At 46.6% G+C, this 21,225-nt stretch overlaps 1 protein-coding gene across 4 annotated transcripts in view; it reads right to left on the reverse strand.

The window, feature by feature from the left end:
- Positions 1-21,225, reverse strand: part of GDPD5 (glycerophosphodiester phosphodiesterase domain containing 5) — a 168,390-nt gene that overhangs the window by 29,391 nt on the left and 117,774 nt on the right. For 2 of the 4 annotated variants that reach the window (XM_075050253.1, XM_075050255.1), the window contains exons 3-8: positions 19,853-19,956; positions 14,114-14,207; positions 13,412-13,471; positions 10,034-10,132; positions 7,823-7,916; positions 4,008-4,153 (exon numbers count right to left, since the gene is read on the reverse strand). In XM_075050253.1, the coding sequence (XP_074906354.1) occupies positions 4,008-4,153; positions 7,823-7,916; positions 10,034-10,132; positions 13,412-13,471; positions 14,114-14,207; positions 19,853-19,956 (597 nt within the window). Of the gene's footprint in view, positions 1-3,479; positions 3,505-4,007; positions 4,154-4,233; positions 4,282-7,822; positions 7,917-10,033; positions 10,133-13,411; positions 13,472-14,113; positions 14,208-19,852; positions 19,957-21,225 lie in introns of those variants that run through there. The other 2 variants (XM_075050256.1, XM_075050258.1) reach the window with 2 other exon arrangements.

Genomic DNA, 21,225 nt, shown 5'->3' on the forward strand with positions numbered 1-21,225 from the left:
TGTTTTTAGACCAACCAGTACCTTTCTGGTCCCAGTAATGGGAGGTGAGTTTCCAGGATTCAGGAAGGTTTCCAAGGATTCAGGTAGAGCTCTTGCTCAGATAAGTCACTGCTATTATTAATCCTTTGGGTGATTTACCTACAATTTGACATCAAAGATCATCATGATGAGCCTAAATATTTTTATAAGAAATGTACGTTTAGGACTAACAACCTAAAAGCAAGTAGGGTTCAACATTATGGACAGCATCTTCTTCAGATTCCAAAAGCAAAGACAACCTGCTTCAACCTGAAGTAAGGAAAGACATTTGGGAGAAGACTTTAAAGTGCAAATGGCAGTAGAAGTTGGTGTCCTACTGGATGAAGTTCCTCATTTCCATCTCAGATTTGGTCCCAGATTTTACATACTACCCTTGTTTTGGCTTATCCTCAGCATAAGTAGCTTATTTACCATCACAGGGAGAACACAGTCAAGTTTATTGCCATTGAAGACAAAACGCAACTAGATTTCTGTAAGAATAATACAAAAGATGGGAGACCAAAGACAACAGATGCCTGCTCATAAAACCATCTGAAAAGTTTAACATATTAACAGGCAAAATTTACAGAGAACCCCATCTCACGTTTTGGGGTGTCAGACCATTCCTGTGCCCATCAGAACAAGACCCTTTCAAACCAACAGACTTCAAGTGAGGGCTGGAGCCCACAATTCCCAGCATATTGCTGCCACAACCCTGATGCTCTCCTGATGGGAGTCCAGAAGGACGGAAACAGATCTGGAGGCTGAATAATTCATTTCAAAAAAGCCTTTGAAAAGAAACCGATTGATTAACTAAACGCCTGCTAAGAGAAAGGGTTTTCAGATTGCAACCTGATGGGAATGGACATTTAGCATAGCATAAAGCAGGCGTGACTGGATGACATTTAGGCAAGGGAAGGTAGGAGGAGTCATGCCAAAGAGATTTTCTAGCAGCGAGTTAAAGCTTGTGGGGGAACAGGTTGATACCAAAGGGACATTGCTTGGAGGAGCACTACCACTACAGACAAATGGTCAGCCAGTGTGGAACCAGTAGCTCTCCTGTACTGCAAAAAGCAACATTTCATCTAGGCACAGATGCCAGGGTGGTTTCTGTTTTTCTCTTGCTACTTAAAATGCAAGGACTTTTTCCCCTCCTCCAGTGTTTCAAGACAAATTATATGAGCCATATGGCCTCCGTTCCTCACTTTTTTCCTCCACAGAACAAGACACCAGTTGAGTCGCACTCACACAGGCACTATGAACGCTGCTCTTAAAAAATCTAAAGGGACATGAGAAGAGAGACGGGGTGCATGCATGCACAGAGGAAAGCAGGCTCTGGAGAGCAAAGAAAGATCCTTGAGGAGCAGGCTGCAAGCACTGATGGATCAGTATCCCTCAGGAAGCGCACACATCTACAGCTTTCCTGGGAAACTCCCCATTTCACTGCCTTTGGCCCCATATACCATATGCCATGTCCCCAGCAAATCCTTTATTTCGGGACGACAAGCATTTTCAGCCATCCCATGCATCTCCTTTGCCGGCTTTTGTCAGAAGACCACTCAGTTGCATTTGCGTCTTTCTGGTATAAGAGCATTGGACCTGCAAATGCCATATTACGGACTCAGTCCTGCCAGACGGGCGAAGCAACCAGCTATCAGGCTCCATCAGAGAGCGCGTTTGTCTGCACAGCAAATCACATTTGTCTTGCTTCAGGAGATCTGAAGGCAAATATTGCATCGCTTTTTATCATCTCCAGTCCCACTAGATCTAGTTTCCCCTCAGGTCCCAAACTCCCAGGCTCTGCAGACTTTTGATCTTGACGTCGCCCAAGGGAGGATGTCTGGGTCCTACAGCTCAGTCTCCAGACTCTTCTCTGGGTTATTTCCTCCTCCCCAGCTCCACTTGGCCACTTCTCCAAATTAAATCTACATACACTTGGGCTCAACAGCAAAAGCAAGAAGCCCTGTGAAACAAGACCCTATAAGCAGAAACGCCTTCTGGCAAGGCTTTAAAATCATTAGTTTCCCAAGCAGATATGACTTAGTACAACCTGAGGACTTGCACTGTAAGCGGAGCTCTTCAAACTCAAGGTGACATTTGATACAGTGAAAAGCTGGGCATAGATGGAAGTACAGAAGGGAGTTTTGACACCTCTCTCTAGTCCTCGTCTTTCTTACCCCATCTCAGCTTTGCCGTTCAAGGGCACACTCGGAGGACACTCACTACACATACAGCAAAGGCAAAGCAGTTGGATAAACTTCCTCATCATCGGACACGTAGACTATTGCCTGGAGGTTGGAACAAGGCTTGCTAGTCTCTGATGTTGCTGCTTCTGGGCTTCAGAGCAAATCATCTGCTGCTAACAGATGACCAGCTCTGTGTACCAGGGAATGGTGAAGGGGAGGGCTGCACCCTGCTGAACAACGCCTGGGCCACGGTTCCACACAGCACTGAGCCTCCTCCACCGCTGCTCTTGATCAACCTTTGCATCCCTCTGCACCCAAACATGCAACCAGCATCTTCTCAGGTAGGTTTATTCTGTACTGCAAGGAGTGTTTGCTGGTTCCAAGGAAGACTATGAAGCAAAGGGCCAAGTCTCTGCTGGGAGTCTTGCTCCAGATAAGGTTTATGTAAACTATCTGGAAGATAGAATGAATTTGTCTGCTGTTTAGTTTCTTTAGAAGGCTATGGGGGGCACGCAAGCCTGGAAACCCCACAGGAAGAAAATCTCTTAACAGGTTTTGTGATTTGCTGCCATGCAGAAAGCATGCAGAGCGCAGGTTCTCACTTGGCTTCTTCTGGCCTTCACGGTTGGTACAAACTCAGTAGGACAGGAAAAAGCATTTATCGTGCCCAGAACTTCATTCCACCACCCACAGAGGCAATATAGCTAAAAGAGTGACGCAAATTAAGCTGGCATTTCAAGATATTGCTTAAAGAAAGAAATCATTAAAAATAAGGAGAACTAAAAAATACTTCTGTGTCATGACAGGTGTTTATCTCACCTAGCAAACTCCCCTAGTGCACACTGTTGGACTCAGAGGAGCTCAAGCATGCTCCAGCCTGCCAAATCAGTTCTGACAGCCTATACAAATATATTTTTCTGCTTCGAATGTCAGCAAAAAAAGTTAGTTGCATGCCTTAAAAAAAAAAACACAAAAAAAAACCCCAAAAACCCATTCAGAAGGCCAGTGCCTACACTGCAGTACGCTATCTTGTCTGAAGTCAATCAACCACCAGAGAGGGATGGAGGTACAACTACGCAACAGACCTATGTGCAGAAGCACCCAAACTAGAGATGCAGGCTAGTATGTCCAGACACCACAGGACAGCGTTATCCAAGCCAACATAGTCCATCTTTAGCCTGGACATGCCCAGAAACCTTGGAGAAGAAAGCACTATATGATTATGCTTTCAAGATCTACCCAGAGGCAGGTGACAGGAATGTTCCATCACCTCACCCGGTCTCACGATGATCTGCAACGCGAGAGTACCATGAAGTCATGTAGGGTCAGCACAGCTTGTTTGTTTGTTTTTCCAGCCTGCCACATACTCAAGGCATCTTGCTGTGAGCTGAGTTTAACCACTGCTGGTGAGGTCCTGCAAAGGGCACAAAGACTGAGCCTCAAGCTCTACAAAAATCCAAAAAATATCACAAACTACTTCTGCTGCAGCGCAAGGGCCAAGCCTGGAGAGCAAAAAAACAGCAGAAACAACAGCCAGAAAAATGGAATGGCACAAACCACCCTGAGCAAGGCAGGGATTGCCCTTTTGTTTGCAAGGAATCTAAAACATCTGGGGTGTGACTTAAATCAGTACATGAACCCAGAGTCATGACCATGGTAATTCTAGCCAGGAGGGGTGCCTCATAGCTACCTTTGCCTTGTGTATTCTCTGGAGAGCAGCCTGGAGACCATCAGGTCCGGTACCATCCTTTACACAGGCAGAAAAGTCAGACAACGCAGTACTACCGATGTGAGACTACTCACCATTGGTGCTCCACGGTGACCTATAATGGCTGGCTTTGGTCCCAGAGCCTTCTTCTCCATTATGCAAGGGGACGAGATGGTGAGGGGGACGAGGTAAAGTGCAACTACAACTGCAAGGTATGCAGTGAACATCAGCATCTGAGAAGCTGAGGTGGAAAGAGAGAGAAAGAGCTGGTCAAAATGTTGGTCCTGACCTCCCCGCACCGCAGGAGTGAAGTCAAGACACCTTCATCTTCCTCCAGAGGAGAGACTGGTCTACAGCAGCTGTCCCTAGTACAGCAGTAGAGCTCTGTGTTTAAGGAAAAACATATTCTAGTTTAAAAAAATATCTCTGAGCTAATCAAGTCCTGAGGGAGGTTTTCACTTAACTTTTTGTTTCCCCAATACAAAATGAAGTGAATTGCTTAAAGTCCCAGCAACATAGCCCAAAACACTGCTGGTTTCCAGCCCTTTGGGGGCAGACAGCACCAAATTTTGCCCTGCCTGACAGCAGCAATAGATCACCAGTTAAACCTATCTACAAACAAGTCACAGCACCACGTCGGTGCATTTAACATCACTTGGGTTTACATCACTTGTGTTTACATTGGTGGTTCACCAACATCACCCATCTCAGCCAGGGTAACGCCACTTTAACTGCTTCTGCATTAGGATTTGTACCAGCCAGAACCGAGCTCATTTGTGATGCTTTACTGCTTAAATTGGACACATTTAAATAAATCCTTGGGTTGTGATGGTGCTGCACTCCCCGGGGTCTCTGCAAGCAGCAATATTACAGGACTGACAAATGCAGCAAAGAGGGTGCTGGCTGCAGCGCTTGGGGCCAGAGGAGCAGTCCTGCGTCCCACACCACGCCTCAGCCGCCCGCCGCCGACTACCAGTGACTTCTCACAAAGTCCAAAGTATCTGGGAATCTTTCGAAGGTGCTGACAGCACAACAGAAGCACCCCTTGTACCCAGCAGACATGTATTCCTTGTAAAGAACAACAGGCACCTTTGAACTCCTGAGCTATTTGGAGTCACTTGAAACCACAGATATTAAAGCAAAGACGTCTTTTTTTATTATTATTATTTATTTTGCAAACTCATTAAGGCTTTGGAACTCAAGGGAGAACCTCAAAAAAAAAACCAACCCCTTTAAAACAAATATTTGCAACGGACACAAGATGGAGAAGGCAAGTTTTTTTAGGGGAAGGACAGAACAACCCAGCTCTGGTCCTGACCGCAGCTGATCTGGTTTCACACATAAATAAGCTGCTTTTTGCTTCCAGCATCTAATAGCCTCATTCAAACATGTTCCCAACAAGCCAGAAAGTAACACTAGTAACTTTACCAGCTAATTTTTCGTCCTCTTTGGAAGAGATGTCAATCACCCACAGAGCACTCAAGGAACTGAATGGCATCTTGCTAAGTGACTCACGCTGTGTCCTGCACCATAAAAGTATGGAGTTGTGCCTTACCAGCATCAAAACCTCCAGACGGACCCAGGACATGATCCGGACCCAATTCTTGCTCACCCCAGGAACACCGTACACCAACCAGGCTTTGAAAAATCAGCCTAATTGTCAGCAAAGTCTCAGGCTGTGCAAAGAATCTGGTCCCTTCTTTCCTGGTGCCACAGTTTAGGGATTAAACAGCTCAGGTTCAGACTACAGGCAAGCACCGTGTGAGATGTGGGGGCTTCCAAATATTTTTATCGTTGGACTGTACCCGCAAGGAAAGGATGCCCCAGCATGGGTCACAGACCATGTTAAAATGGAGCTGAAAACCCCACCCAGCCACGCATATGTGGGAACTGAGACCACGCATAAAAAACCTGAAATGAAATACACGCATGGAATACAAGCAAAATACAAACCGTTCAATTTGAGGTTAGATGGTCTGTATGGAAGCAGCTCTCCTGGTGACCACCCAAGCTAAGCAAGCAGGACAGATAAATCTCCCACTTTCTACAACATGACACTGCCAACGACAACATTTCGACGCAAGCCTTCCTTCTCCATTCCTCCTACTCTTAGTGACCACTCCAGCCTAGTTTGGGCTCCTAGAAGAGCATGTTTCTCACACTGCTGTTTGCTACTCAAGGCTTCCAGGGCTGCTTTGAGTCCAATGTTTTCTACCTGACCTGAGAAGCAAGCTTTGAAAACAAGCTACTACTTTTTAAAACACTGCAGCTTTTCAAGAAACTTCTGTTCTCCAGGTTTGGAAAAAGTAGCATGGGGGAACAACAAAAAAATAAAGTGTAAATTTGCTCAGTAAAAAAGCCAGTTGCTGAAGATTGTCACATGCCTCAAGAATGACAAGAACAGATTGTTGCACCAATGACTGCAGCTGCACCAGTTATTTCCAAAAGATTATTATTAGTGAGTGAAATCTTATTTTGCCATTACAAGCAACTGTCAGTTCTCACAGAGTTTTTAGTTCTTCTCTTCCATTTTTAACACCACCACGTCAAACATATCTGTACCAAAAAGTCTGTAAACTCCTCCAGGTATGATACCTTTCACAAGTAAAATGACCCTGAAATAACTTTAAGATCCAATGGTACAGAAGAGATTAATGTTTTTCCTTAAAAAAAACAAACAAAACAAAAAACCCAACCCAGGAGCAGAAAGAGAGAAGGAAACCAGCTTCCTGGCTTATTAAAAACAAACAAACAAAAAATCCATTTTCAGGGAACTCAGCTGCAAGAGAAAAATCATGAGGAATTCACAAGGAGCACATGCAGTCTCTGCTCTAGGCGTAACCATAAATCCTCCCTCGGCTGGCAGCCTAATTACATGCTAGAACATATTTAAGAAGAATCAGGTACAGCTTTATTGGCATATTTATAAATTAAGGCAGAGCAATTCTTTCTTTGAAAAATCTCTCTGGATATCAAAATCTTTCCATCCTCAGATACCGTTTCCTCATTCTTAACTCCCACTTCTTGGAAGTCTTTTGCAAGCGCTGCCAAATCCTTCCAGGGCTTGTATTTTGCTGCAGGTTAAATACCAATTAAAATAATTTTTCTGGAACTGGCACAAATGTCTGAGAACATCCGTGGATGCTCTGAAGAAAAACACTTCTGAGGGCACAGGAGGATCAAATTATTTCACAAGAAAACCTAGAGGAACAGCTTAGGCCTGGGAGAGCCCCTGGCAACACGGTGGGACAGGGGAGATGCACGGAAGAGTGCACTTATTCCAGTGGACAGGACCATCAATGAGAAGATGCTGGGTTCAGCGTATCCTTCACCACTCTACTTCTTTAGACCTCTGACCACGTCTCAACATGTGTTTAAAGAAGCACCGACCCTTCTGGGGACCAGATCTCTACTGAACCCTCGAGGTGCTACTGCATCACAAGCAGCAAGTCCATGAAGGCTTTCAAAAGCCAGATCCTTCTAGAAACACAGGTGAACAAAAGCCAAGGAGATGGGTCTAGGGGGAAGTGCTTATAAGATCCAGAGCAGAACATGGCACGTTAGCTACAGAGGGTACATTTATGTTTTCTAAAGCAGACTGATGGAAATCCAGATGCTTTTATTCATTGCTTCATTGAAAATAGCCCTTTTACCTCCAACTCTGGCGCGCTTTTGACCACAAAGCGGCAGCCGTGGGATCTAGTTGCATCCCCAGACCATATACACCCACTCTGGTTTCGGCCAGGTTATTCCAGGAGAGCATCCACCTCCCCAACGTGGCTGAGCTGGAGGCTACTAAGCCCAGGGAAGGAACCACCACCTGCCAAGCGGTTCCCAATGGGAGCACCCAACGCGCCAACCACCACCCATCGGCCCCCGACCACCACGCAAGGACACGAATGGTACTCACTGGCTTTCTCCGTTCGTGCAAACTGCCCCGCTATCAACCACGACAGGGCCGTGACTGCCGCAAGTGCTCCTATGTGCAAGAAAGGGGCTGTGGCCTGCAGGACGGAAGAACAGGAGAGAAAAAACGATGACAAACGCCCCAGCACTTCACAAATTCATTGACCTTGCAGGCTGCACGGTGCATCAGACCACTCTGTTTCCAGCTGGACTTCACACCATTCCTACATCAGGCTCCTGCATCTGTTTTGGCCATCTCTTCTTCCAAACCCTAACATTGTCTTTGGCACTCAGGCCACTATGAGGGCAAAGCAAGAAAGCTCTAAACCCCTTCTTGGGGAAGAGTTCACCCAATAACACAGATATTTGGAAAAGGGCTCCTTAGACACTATGCAAATTGAAGTAAGGCTCTTGGTGGCACCAAGTTTTAAATTTCTTGTCATCCAGTTGGAACACTGGTCAACGGCTCAATGTCTGGATGGAGATCAGTGACGAGTGGTGTCCCTCAGGGGTCCATTCTGGGACCAGTACTGTTTAATATCTTTATCAATGACACAGACAGTGGGATTGAATGCACCCTCAGCAAGTTTGCAGACAACACCAAGTCGAGTGGTACAGTTCACACGGACAAGATGCCATCCAGGTGGACCTGGACAAGCTCGAGAAGTGGGCCAAGGTGAACCTAATGAGGTTCAACAAGGCCAAGTGCAAGGACCTGCACATGGGTCAGGGCAAGCCCTGGTATCCATACAGGTTGGGGGATGAAGGGATGGAGAGCAGCCTTGCGGAGAAGGGCTTGGGAATACTGGTGGATGAAAAGTCGGACATGACCCAGCAATGTGTGCTCGCAGCCCAGAAAGCCAACCGTGTGCTGGGCTGCATCACCAGCAGGTCGAGGGAGGGGATTCTGCCCCTCTGCTCCGCTCTGGTGAGACCCCACCTGCAGTTCTGCGTCCAGCTCTGGGGTCCTCAGCACAGGAGAGACAGGGACCTGTTGGTCTGGAACACCAGACACCTCTGCTATGAGGAAAGGCTGAGAGAGTTGGGGTTGTTCAGCCTGGAGAAGAGAAGGCTCTGGGGAGACCTTATAGCAGCCTTCCAGTACCTTAAGGGGGCTTATAAGAAAGATGGGGACAAACTTTTTAGTAGGGCCTGTAGTGATAGGACAAGGGGTAACAGTTTTAAACTAAAAGAGGATAGATTCAGACTAGATATAAGGAAGACATTTTTTACGCTGAGAGTGGTGAAACCCTGTCCCAGGTTGCCCAGAGCGGTGGTCGATGCCCCATCCCTGGAACATTCCACGTCAGGTTGGACGGGGCTCTGAGCAACCTGGTCTGGTTGAAGATGTCCCTGCCCATGGCAGGGGATTGGACTAGATGACCTTGAAAGGTCCCTTCCAACCCAAACTATTCTATGATTCTATGAACACACTGGACTGTGTATCACCATGGTGTGTCACCGTGAGAGAAAGCTTGAGGTGGATCCTCTGAGTCATGCTTCTGTTCTCCAATTGCCTGCCTAAATCTTTAAAAAACAAGAACAGGGAAGCACTTCTGAGAAATGTTAGTCACTTGTGTGAATGCTATTTTTTCCCCTGTGTATTTGCATACTCCCAAATATACAGCAGTGATCACCAGTAAAACCTCTCAGGCCTTTCATGGGCAAAATATTTTTTGGACCCCTTTTTGAGGAAGAGTTCTATCAAGAAATTAACAGTTTGTAACTATTTTCCTCTAATATTTACATAGCCCTGCAGTATACCACAAATCTTTCTTAAAACAGGACTAGAGTACGGAAGTTGCATTCTTTTTTTAGATATATATAAAAATTTATGTGTAATATAAAAACAAACCTAGAGTACTCCTCCCATAGGGCTGGGAAGAGCATGAAGCCACACCAAGAGGAGGAATTGCCCTCTCCCTCCAGCAACTATGAGTCAGACCCAGCCTCAGTATTTTCCACCTCAAACTCTGCAGCCAAGCCTTGGTTTGAGTTTAAGGGAAAGAGCCCAGGAGATGGAGACAAAGTGATATAGTGGCCTCAAGGACTCCACAGGAGTTGTGCTGCAAATTTTCTCATTGCCAAGATTTCAATATTGGGAATGACAAATGTCAAGACAGGATTTTATACAGTAGAAAGACACAAAGTCCATGACATGTAGCTGCACTGGCCCCTTTCCCCACCCAGAGAAGCATCCTTGCAGACAACTTACTTGCAGTGAAATAAATACCATCTCCCATTCATCGTCCCAAAGCTGTGCTATTGATGACATGGTCACCACAGTAGTTATCAAGGTCGTCATCAGGCCAATCTGCAACAAATATGAGAGTATTTACATACTGGAGCTTATCATTATCATGTAAGTTTTATAGACTGGGAAACGGAGAGAGAAAACCTTTATACATAATAAAAGGACAAAACCAACTAGCCTTAGGACCCACAAGGAAAGAGGTTGGGCTTGTGTGCTGTCCCAGCATAACCTCCCCTTTTCCACCACTGGAGATACAACACTGGTCTAAACAGGCCCAGGAGGGCACATCTCATGGATGATCTCTTTCTTCACGTAGCGACCAATGGTATGGGAAGATCAGGTGATTTGCTTTGCCAACAAACTTGATCAAAACCAGCTTAAATAGAAATGGGGTTCTGCCAGGCAACTTCAGGAGGTGATCCCAGACTCCCCAGCCCTGCTGCAACAGCCTGTGATGCACCAGTGCTATGGGAGGTTGGCGGACTTTGCTTAACTTGACTGTCCAACGCTTCTGTTCAGTCATAAACCTTGAACACATCCAACAGAATGGACACTGCACTTCCATAAAGGCTAGACATGTGTGCAAGCAAGGCTGTGCATCCCCATCACCAAGGAGTCATCTTGAGATGGGTCAAGCACAACTTTGTGCATGAATGTGACTTCAGCTGGGTCTGAAACGGCAACAACCGTCCAGTCAGCGTCCAATTCACATTAACAGAGCAGTTATAGCAGATATTGCAGCTTGAGAAGAGGCTCTGGATGAGACAGCGGCTGAACTGAGATGGCAGACCAAGGCCCAGTCCATCAGCCACCTTCCCCCAGCCTCCCTCTCCCTCCACGTGGAAGCACTCAGAAGTCTGAGGAGAGCAGTCAAAAAGAAAACATCACTTCTGTTTTGAAGGTAAAAAGTTCAAAACATCAAAAACTGCCATAGAAATAACTCCAGCTGTAAAGACTTAAAATCTGGGCTGTCTATCAAAAAATAGTTCACAATTCTCCGCCTCTTCATCTGGTTTCTCAGTCTCTGCTGTTCCACACACCTGCCGGATTCAAAGGATGCTGCTACTCTACGCCTCGATCTCCTGTACTGTCTAGATCTGAAATCTGCGTGGGAGACTTGGGCAGAAAAGGCCAACTGATACACAGCAATGAACTGATCATCTAAGATGCACAGGACATCGCTAGACCAATTTCATCTTTACTTAATACCTTAGACGAGCACATAAAACGCCGCATTCCCAACATTTACAGAAGACACTTTTGGACATAAGGACAGGATTTCTCTCTCTAGTTTAGCCTCAGTTCCCACCCGCTGTTCCTCTCCTAGATGCCCAGACAGACCTGCCAACAGCACAAGAGGTGTCCATAGGACAGCAGTGGCTCACCCTGAGCCTCCAACTTTTGCAGAGCGTGAACAAAGTACATGGGGCAGCAGAAGGGGCCAAGAGGTCCAGCTGCCCCAGGTTGAATAGAAGCCCCGAGCCAAGAGGCTGCATTCAACCCACCTTCTAACCCTAACCAACCCATTTCTGCACATCCAAGGCAGGACAGGGTTTGCTCGCCTATTTAAAAGACACTCCCCAGCAACCTACAGTGGCAATCCATGCTATTTCAAGAGATTTCCTCATTAAGGACTCTGGGGTAATACAGCACAAAGCAATGCACGTGGACAATGGCGCTTTGCCATGGGGCCTTGCACGCGGTACTCGTTCTGCTCCCCCATCGTGTGGTCAGACCCCTGGGCCACCTGCCAGAGCGTAACATCAGTACAAAACCCAGATTGAATCTACTTTTCATCCATTTTATATCCCGCAAAGCTGAACTCCAAATTCAGCAGCAACAGACGACTTTGTCAACTAGATTTCTTCAGTGCAGCCCTAATTCCCCTTGATGTCGCTGCCCTGTGCAGCACAGCGGTGTCAGGACACAAGTGTATCTCCATTCCATCATTTCCTCCTCCCATCACCTCCAATTTATTGCTTTTTACCCTCTCTCATGCATCTCCAACTTGGCTTACAATCCTCAGTTCTTTTTGCAGGATTACAGGAGGAAATTGGAAGGAACTGTGCAGTTTGCACATACCAGCCTTTCCCACATGCTTTAATCTATATTTGAAGGTAATTCAGCACGGTTACAGCAAAGAATATTAACTTATTCCAGTCTCTTATCTCAACCTCCTTAGAAAACTGAGGGAGGTGTGGGGAAGAGACAGAGCACCACATCTGAGTTGTGATGATCGGTGGACTTTTTTGGAAGAAGGGAAGGAAGGGTGGGTTTCTGTAGGCAAGAACTAACTGATCTCCACCAACACATTCCTCTTCTGGACTTACTCATCCAAACCCATCAGCCACCTGGAGCATGTCTGAAAAATTCCATTTGCCCCAATGAAGAAACATATGTTAGACTCAAGAATCAACAATTTATTTTCCAGCAGCAGTCAGACGGTCCCCGCCTCCTCTTTGGATTGCATCCCCTCCTCCCAAGAAAACATAATTTCTATCTTTTCTAGGAAGAAAAAAGAAAAAGAGACAGGGAGGGGGTCTGTGCTCTCCCTGTCCTGGGGGGTGGTACATCTGTTCAGGCTCTGATCCTGCGACACCTTGTCACATGCAGAACAACCAATTTCGGGAGGAGCTGTGTATCAGTAGATTCAGGACTGGTCCCTTAATTACCTATTAGCAGATTGCCAGTTACAATTGAATCCTGCCAAGCCATTTTCTTTGGCACTGTCTCTCCCCGCAGCTTGCTACATACCCTTCCTCTCCCCTTCTGCGCTCCAAGCACCAGATCTGCATCTTCTCTTACATTTCACAGCAGTTTGAAAAACTGCTTTACATACAAACCAGGACCTCCTTGGGTTCCAGCAAACCCCAACCTGCACATTGCACACCCCCAGTTTTAACACCTTCATCTTCTCCCAAGGCTTTTCCAGTCGGGTCCTCCGAGAACAACCCGAACAGCTTCGCTTCTGCTCAGCCCTTCCTCAGGGCTGGGTTCAGCACAGAGAGGAGCACCCGAGGGCTCGTAACGGACTACCACGCTGAGCCCAGACCAAAGTCAAGCCACTCTAATGACACGGTGTTTCTCAGTCTCCAAAAGTTGGCCCTCTGTCAGCAGGGACCCCCAAAACATTTCACCAAGGTCTTCGTCCCCGGGCTTTGACTGCTCCTACTGTGCAATCTGCTCAGTCCTGAGATGAGGCCACGTGCATCACAGACATCTATGATTTATGCTCTTCCCAAAAAGACTGTGGCAGTGAGTGCCACCCACACCACCCGCTCCTTAGACTCCCGCTTCACTGAGATCCTGCTCACTTCCAAGCTGAGAAGAGCCATTTACCTTGTGAAGCCAGTGCAGGTTCATTTGCTGTCCCACAGCTATGTGACATAGTGCTAGTATCTGGGAGGAAGAAATCAAGAGTCAGACACAGGCACATCACAACCTTTAATTGTTTGGACACGCAGGAACACTTCACCATCCAAAAAGGATAACCAAACAGGCTGGGGCAGAAAGCAGGGCTGGGGTGAGGATGGTCCAGCAGACACCACTGGCTCAGTTGTACAGAGCCTTTCCAAAGCCGAGAACGTGGAAGGAAAGACTTTGACCTCCAAGAGGCAGGGACTTGAGAGGTTGGTCCATGGGTCCCCGGCTCCCAGGACTGCGGGAAGCAGTGTCTGCGTGGGGCCAGAATGGACACGGCCTCGGAGGTCCCAGCACCCAGGGATGCAGGGAAACAATTTGCATTTGTGACTGGCAGATACGCCGAAATGGGAACTGGGCCATACTAAGGGGAACAAGAGCTGTGTTCCTCCTCAGGCCAACTGCACCACCAGTATCAGGGTCTCTGGTTTTGCTCTTGATCATGTGAGGTCACAGGCTATGCATTTTTCACTTTCCATTTATTTTAGGCAACTTAAGGCTAAGGGGGGGGGAATCACTTTTGAAAGGAAAATTGCTCAAGTCGTAGGTGGACTGAGAAGTTCATGCCCTTTTTAAAACAAACACACAAACCTCTAGGAAATGGTATTTTATTCTACTCACCAATAACACTGTAATGTACGTAAAGCCAGCAGCTGTTGTTACAAGTATTGGAATGGACCAGTCACTCCAATATCCCATTCGATTATATAAAAACCTGAAAGATAAGTGTGAAGGAGAGATTAAGAAGAGATTGAACACCATAGCAACTTCACTAGGATTAGACAAAACTTTAGAAAATGGGTCTTGCCATTGCTGCTGCACAGACGAGAGATAGGCAGCAAAAAGCACAAGTCACTCTGGAACAAAACCCAGTGTTTCTGCTTTGATCCCTCATGGGAAATTAACTCTGCAAAGAGGGATCAGGCAATTATGTCAAACACAGCAACAATGTTATGTTGGAAAAAAAATAATCATACAGGACCAGGGCTTGTGTTTCCTGAAAAATATTCCCTAAGAACAAGAGGAAAAGTATCGCCACATGTGGTGGTGTTTGCCTAAACAATAGATCCAATGCTGTCCCACATGTTTATAGACTAATAAACACAATATAGAGATAGTATCAAGGACAGGGGAGGAAAATTAATGTTGCTGTGCACAGCTGTACTATATAATAAAGACACAAACTCTTTGTGGAGGGACAAGGTGACAGAAGAAATTAGGTCTCCTGTACTTATCGGAGACGGTGTCTTTTATTCCAATGGGCTGTAGAGAAGGTCCAATCCTGCAACAGTGGACGCTGTCAGGAGTTGGGCTCAGGACTTCCCAAAACAGGGCTGGCTAGAGGAACTGCCTCCTTTTGACTTTCTCACCTTCAACTGACCGAAGGGTTGGTCTGCCCAGCCTGAAGGATGCCTGTGGGGTTTTTTGGCTCAGTGGGTTCCCTTCTCCTGGTCTTTCTGTTTACCTTAAAGCTCTAAGTAAGCTACGGGCCGTTCCATGGCTCTGTGATCCCACCTTGGCGAGAGGCAGCAGCAATGTCCTGATGTGCTGGAGGATCACAGCAGGGACTGAAGCAGGGTTAGAGCAGTACTGAGGTATAGGTGACACTCTACAGGTATATCTCCAAAGCACGTACCTCCAAACCAGCTGCTTTGGTTCCTCTAGACCAGCCCTCACCAGTGAATTCCCCAGTTTCCCTGCGCACATGCAGAAGAGCTGCCACCTCGTCAAGGCTCAGCAGCACAAAAGCATGGAAGCCAAATGTTTTTCCTATAGCCTAGTGGTCACGGCGCTGCTCTAGGAACAGAGAAACCCGCATTCACTCCCCACCTTCACTTCTGGGATTGCAGCGCTCTTCCCCCACCACCTCTCCAACCAACAGGCAAAGAGGTAGCCTTCATCCTCCTGCTGAAGCTGATTTTTCTTCCCTCCTCTCCTCTCTCCAGGTATCCTCCCCACTCTCAGTTATCAGGCTTTCCAACCCTGTATTTCAGAGAGCGGATTCAGCTCAGCATCCTGCCTCTCCTCATCGCTTTCATAAAGCCAGCGGACAATGAAAGCTTTATGAACAGGAGCAGCAGATGAAGCAGACCATTATTCACAGCAGCAGCACGGTAAGAGACACTGTCCCTTGTGCCTAGCGGTGGGTCTCAAATGTCAAATTTGCATTTAAATAGCAATACGCTTCCCAGTAAAACTGTCCTGGAGCTGGATTCAAGAGTCATTAAAGCACATTACAGCAAAACCGCAACAAGACATAAGAAGGTCTTTTCCAAACGTAATGATTCTACTCTATTCTAAAGACAGACACAGTCCACTACCTTCCCTGGCCAGAAATGCAGAAGGACACCCAGGCCCCACCACACCAGGAGAGACTTAGCCAAATCCCAGAATCCTTCTTGCAACTTCTGAAACTTCAGGCCTGACCTGGTTTAAAACTTTTTCCACTGGATTTTTAGAAAAAACATCACTAGGTTGACTTGGATTGGGGTTAACTTTATCTCCATGCAAATCCTCTGGTACAGCAAGGATGAGGTCAAAGACTCACCCTCCTCCCCACCACTCAAATCCAGCATCATTCATCAGCCACAAACTCTGCTCTGGCAACTGCCCCACCTATTCTGTCCAGGAGTGAAGCTCCCATGTAGGTTTTGGAGAGCAAATCCTTGGACTCAGATATGACCCATGTCCAAGTTCTGCTTAGGGATTCAAAGAGCCATAACAAAAGGGACCTGGAGGGATTCAGACATGCTGTTAGTAAAAAAAGAAAGAGGAAAGAAAGGAAGGAAAGAGGGTCCCTCTGAAGTCTTTGCTCATGCCACCACCAAAAGCTTCCTTAGCTCAACTTCAATACATTTAAGCTTTTGCTCTGATGTCCCTTCAAGTGGCCCTCCGATAGTGTCAGGTCTTCACTTGATGTGCAAATGACTGTTTTAAAATGCTGTTTCCATGGTAGTTATGAACCAGAGAGCCTTCTCCAGAACTAAGGAAGAAAAAATTTGCTACACAGACTTGCGTTTATAGTCCTGCTCCAGAGGGAACACAGCCAGGTTCAAAAATTAAAGTATCTCCCACATCCTTCACTAACCAACATTAAGCTTTCTGTTGCAGTACATAGCCTGCACACTGGAGATCTATAGTATAATGCAATTAAGTGTAGACACCACAAAGAAATGCCCAAAGCAATAAATTAAAAAAAATATTTACTTAAATTTAAGAGGCACAAAGCCCTTTTGCTGACAAGGGGACCTCATTGCATATTCAGCCCCGCAGAAAAAGGTTAAAAGCCTGCAGCAATACGTGCTGGGCTATAATTTTGCCTTGTCTTCCTAAAGCCCATTTCAATCCCAGCATAGTCCCTTAAGTCTTTACAAGTTTAAAGGCCAAATTGCCACATTTAGGTAGGTAAACCCTACCACTGACACCATTTAATTATGTTAGTTTGGTTTAACGTAGATGTGTGCATCCACTGCTGGAGCCTGAACACACTGCCTGAGCCGCAGGCAGGGTTTGCTACACTCAGCTGTAGGTTTCTGCTACCTCTTAAGTCACCTCTGGCAGCTGCTCAGCAGCATTTAGCAAAGCTCTGCACATCTGCGTTAAGAAACGAAGAACATCATAATGAATTCAGGCTCCAAGTACCATTTCAGCCAAAAGAAGACAGAAAAGAGCGATTGCAGCGCGTTGTAGTTCCAACTAGAAGAACGAGGCTTCACATTAGCATGCTAATAACCTTGCCAAGAAGGACCTGGGGTTATGGAGGACATGAGGTTGAACGAGCCAACAGGGTACCTTCACTGTGAGTAAGTTAAACTACTGGGTGGCATTAAGAGAAGCGTCGCCAGCAGACCGAGGGAAGTTGCTCCCACTTCTGCTCACCACCGGTGAGGTGGCACCAGCACCGCAGTGCCCTGGTTTGAGCCTCCCAGTTCAAGGAGGATGCGTAGGGGATCCAATGCAGAACTACCCAACCAAGATGAGGAACACAGCTTACTAGGAAAGTTTGAGGAAGCTGGGCTTGTTTAGTCTCACGGAGAAGACTACGAGATGATCTAATTGCTGCCTACGCTGTCTGACAGGCAATTATGAAGATGATGAAATCCGACTCTTCAAGAGTGACAGACACTGTCACAAGGGGAAATGGCCCTTAGAGGTTTGGGCTGGAAAATCTTCCCCTCGGAGGGTGGTGGAGTGCTGGAACAAGTCCCAGAGAGGGGGGAACTCTTCATTCATCTTGGTCTACTGCTGGTAATAGTCCTCCTTTGAGGGGCTGGTCAGACAGATGCCTCCAGTCTTCCCTCACCTGCTGTGGTGGGACGAGTCACAAAAGGTCAGTGTAGGCGCCTGCACGTGATGTGAGGAAGGAAAACTCACAAGGATGAGTTTTGGAGGGCAGGAACAAGCTCAGCAGCTCATCACACCAATGTGACAGCAATTCTCTGTCCCTGTTCCTCCAGGAAGCCCCTACCAGTAGGTCGGTGTGCTAGGTCCTTTGCTGAAATGGCATTTGCCCCAAAAGAGCCCTTCCTCTAGTCTGAGAGACGTCATGGCTCGCAGATAAATCAGTGGAGCAGAGAGGAAGGCAACAGGAACAAGTACAAAAGAAACCTCCTCCACAAATATGGCCCAGAAGCGATAGCCACTGAAGAACAGCACAGATAGGGTTCCTAAGAGCCAGAACCCCACCGTATCTCGTCAGCAACAGGCTCGCAGCCCTCCTGGGACTAAAATGATGCTTTCACCTCCTTTACATCCCATCCGGCTGAAAAATGTTGTTTTAATGGAGCCCACACATCTGCGCTGGGAGGGAAGAGGGCCAGGCTCAGCCTGAATGGACCCAGTGGAAATTGTTTCCTCTCTGCCTGGAACCAGCATGTCTGTAATTAAAACCTCGCCCCATGTTATCATCCTCCCTCCCAGCCTTTCCGCGGCATTCCAGGCTGTTTTTCAGAAACCCTGCTCTTCTCAGCCTCTGGTGCCAGTGCGCGGAGCAGGGATCTAATTGGGGTTACAGCACATACAAAGCACTGACCAATTTTCGGCACCGAATGGCACCGCTTGAACACATGTAGCCCTGTTATTTTGCACCCAGAGAGCCTCTTCCATGACTGTTGTGCACAAGGGCTTGCTTTTCCAGTGCTGTCAATCCAAAAGTGGTTCTAGCACCCTAAGCACTGGGTTGCATGGCAGGGCAAGGGGCTTTGGTCTGCAGGAGATGTGTGTGGGCATTTTAAAGCCCAAACACCTCTTGCACCCAGAGCAGACCTGCACATCTCCTCCAGTTCCTGCACAAATATTCAGGAACCCAAAACTCTGCAGCGCTGTGGCTGCAATGCCCATTCACAGCATTCCCAGGGCTTTGCTTCATATCTGCGTGATTTTTTTTAGCCCTTTCTCAACTCTGAGCTGACAGATTTGGCTTTGCACTGGAGCGGACTAGGAGCACTCACATCCCTTACTGAAGGTATAAACTGAAAGAATGAGGAGTTCCAAAATATCATTTAAAAAAAAAAGGCATTTTTTTTCATGCTATTAATATAAATAAATGAAGAGCAATGGTGACAGTTACAGTTCTCAGAGCGTGGGTCCGAGCAAAGAGAAAAACCACACTCCTAGGAGGAGACAGCACACGTCATTCAGTTAGTAAACACTCTCCCTTACACAAATTCAGCATCTAAGTCAAGTGATTTATTTAAGGGATCAACTACCCACTGTGTTTTAAAATACAGTTTACATATTATCTTTGACAAGAAGATGATGTCAAAGCAGTTTGGTTACAAGAGAGCCCAAGGGACTATCAAAATGTTTTAAGATGCTGCTGAGACAGTAAAAAGAAGAATAATTTCCAGCACTGGGGGGAGCTGGCAATACCTTAAACTCCCCAGCACATCCCACTGGAAAGCTTGTTTTCAGCTCCTTCCAACTTTGCAAAATTTTCCACACCCGTGTCTTCCTCAGGCTGAATTTCCGTCATTTCGATTTTGTGGAAAGTTGCAGCCAAATTCCTTAGCCACCTCCAAAACCAGCCAACCATAGAAACAAACAAACAAAACAACCACCAAAAAGCTTCCACAAGATTTCAGCACCATTTCTGTTTTCGAATGCTGTTCACCAGGTAGCGCACCTACCCCAAGCTCCGTTCCAGCCACACAATGGAGACGTGAGGACACGTTACATCTATCAGTGAAAAGAGGCAGGAGGTCTCCTTCAGCCTCACCTCCCACCTCGCCTTCCCTTTACCATCATTACCAAGTCCATCTGAAGGACATCCAACGCAGCGTCAAACAGCTCTTAGAGGCGTATGACGGCAGCCAAATTTGTTGAGGGTTTGCCCCTCCGCAACAGGGAAACTCTACTCACCAGTTGATTTCATTGTAGTCGTTGTGAACTTCCCACCAGAAGTAAAACCAGACCAGGGTCAGGAAGAAGGACGAGGTGAGGATGAGGAACCAGAGGCGCTCCCACTGCGGATGGAAAGGTAAGTCGGCGTTAATACTATCCTCTTTCAGGACCAGTGCCCCATCCTCTCCCTCATCTCATCTAGAAGCTGTTGAGGTTGAATGGAGTAACTAGACATTTGCAAGGGCAGATTTAAGACCTTTCTGCCCTGGGGGAGGTGGGAGATGCACCCCTGGTCCCCAGGTCTGGGCAGAGGGGTCACTTACATCCATCCATCTTATGTAGGGCTGGGACAGCATTTCTCCAGCTCTCAGGGCATGTGGAACGAGGGGGCATTTCTGGATACAGAACTGGTGGTTTTGTTTGGTTGGGGGTTTGTTTTTTTGGTTTGCATTCTCTTGAGGCAATTTTTTAATTAACTTTTCCATTCACATGTGAGGGATGCATCTGGGCATCTTACTCTCTCATTGGTTCAGCCTAAATGACTGAGTAGTTCTCACATGGCAAAGACTACGCAGCAGGTTAGTGATGCTACTACTACGCAGACATATGAACCCTTACTCCTTCCCCCAGGGCACCCAGATCCTGCAGAGCCAAACCACCCACCCGCAACATTTATTCCCACCACCACCACATATGCAAGTGTTTTGCAAATAATATGGCAGGAGGAGAGACCACACCAGCATCAAATGAAAGAGATTTGCGCTGACATTTCGTTTTGATGAATGTCTCAAATAATACTCCACACCACCACCACCACCCCAAAAAAAAAAAAAAATCCCTAAAACATCTGGTCAGTACCCTGGTCCAATAGCATGGGTAAAATCCCAAACCACAAGGATATCCACGTAAAGAACAATGTTGCAAGAAAACTGTCCCTAACCAGCACCATTTTCACGTGCTCCTTGTTGGTTTTACTCTGCAGGCATTAAATAGTCCACACATGTTTCTGTTTCAACTAGCATCCAGTCTGTTTGGAAAAAAACACTGGAATAAATTCTTTATGGAAAATATTCAAATGAATCCTCTCTTCCCAGAATAAGCAAGAAAGGATGAAAATTGAAAAAGTGTATGAACAACTCCACTACTATAAATTCCTTCCAGACCCTGAGCACAGCATTAATCTCTTTTGAAAATGCCCTTTTCTCTAGTGAACTGTCTCATGGCTTTTCAATTATGCAAAACAGCGTAACCAATATAAACACTGGTTTGGTGATATAAGAAACACTACTATTCTTTGCCTTCCCTTTCCATCTTAAGGGCTGAAGCTATTTACTCAACTGTGTATTGACTATTTTTCATCATGCAGCACCCTGGATACCAATCTTGTGATA

Source organism: Buteo buteo, chromosome 18 (assembly GCF_964188355.1).
Source record: "Buteo buteo chromosome 18, bButBut1.hap1.1, whole genome shotgun sequence".
Classification (NCBI taxonomy): Eukaryota; Metazoa; Chordata; class Aves; order Accipitriformes; family Accipitridae; genus Buteo; species Buteo buteo.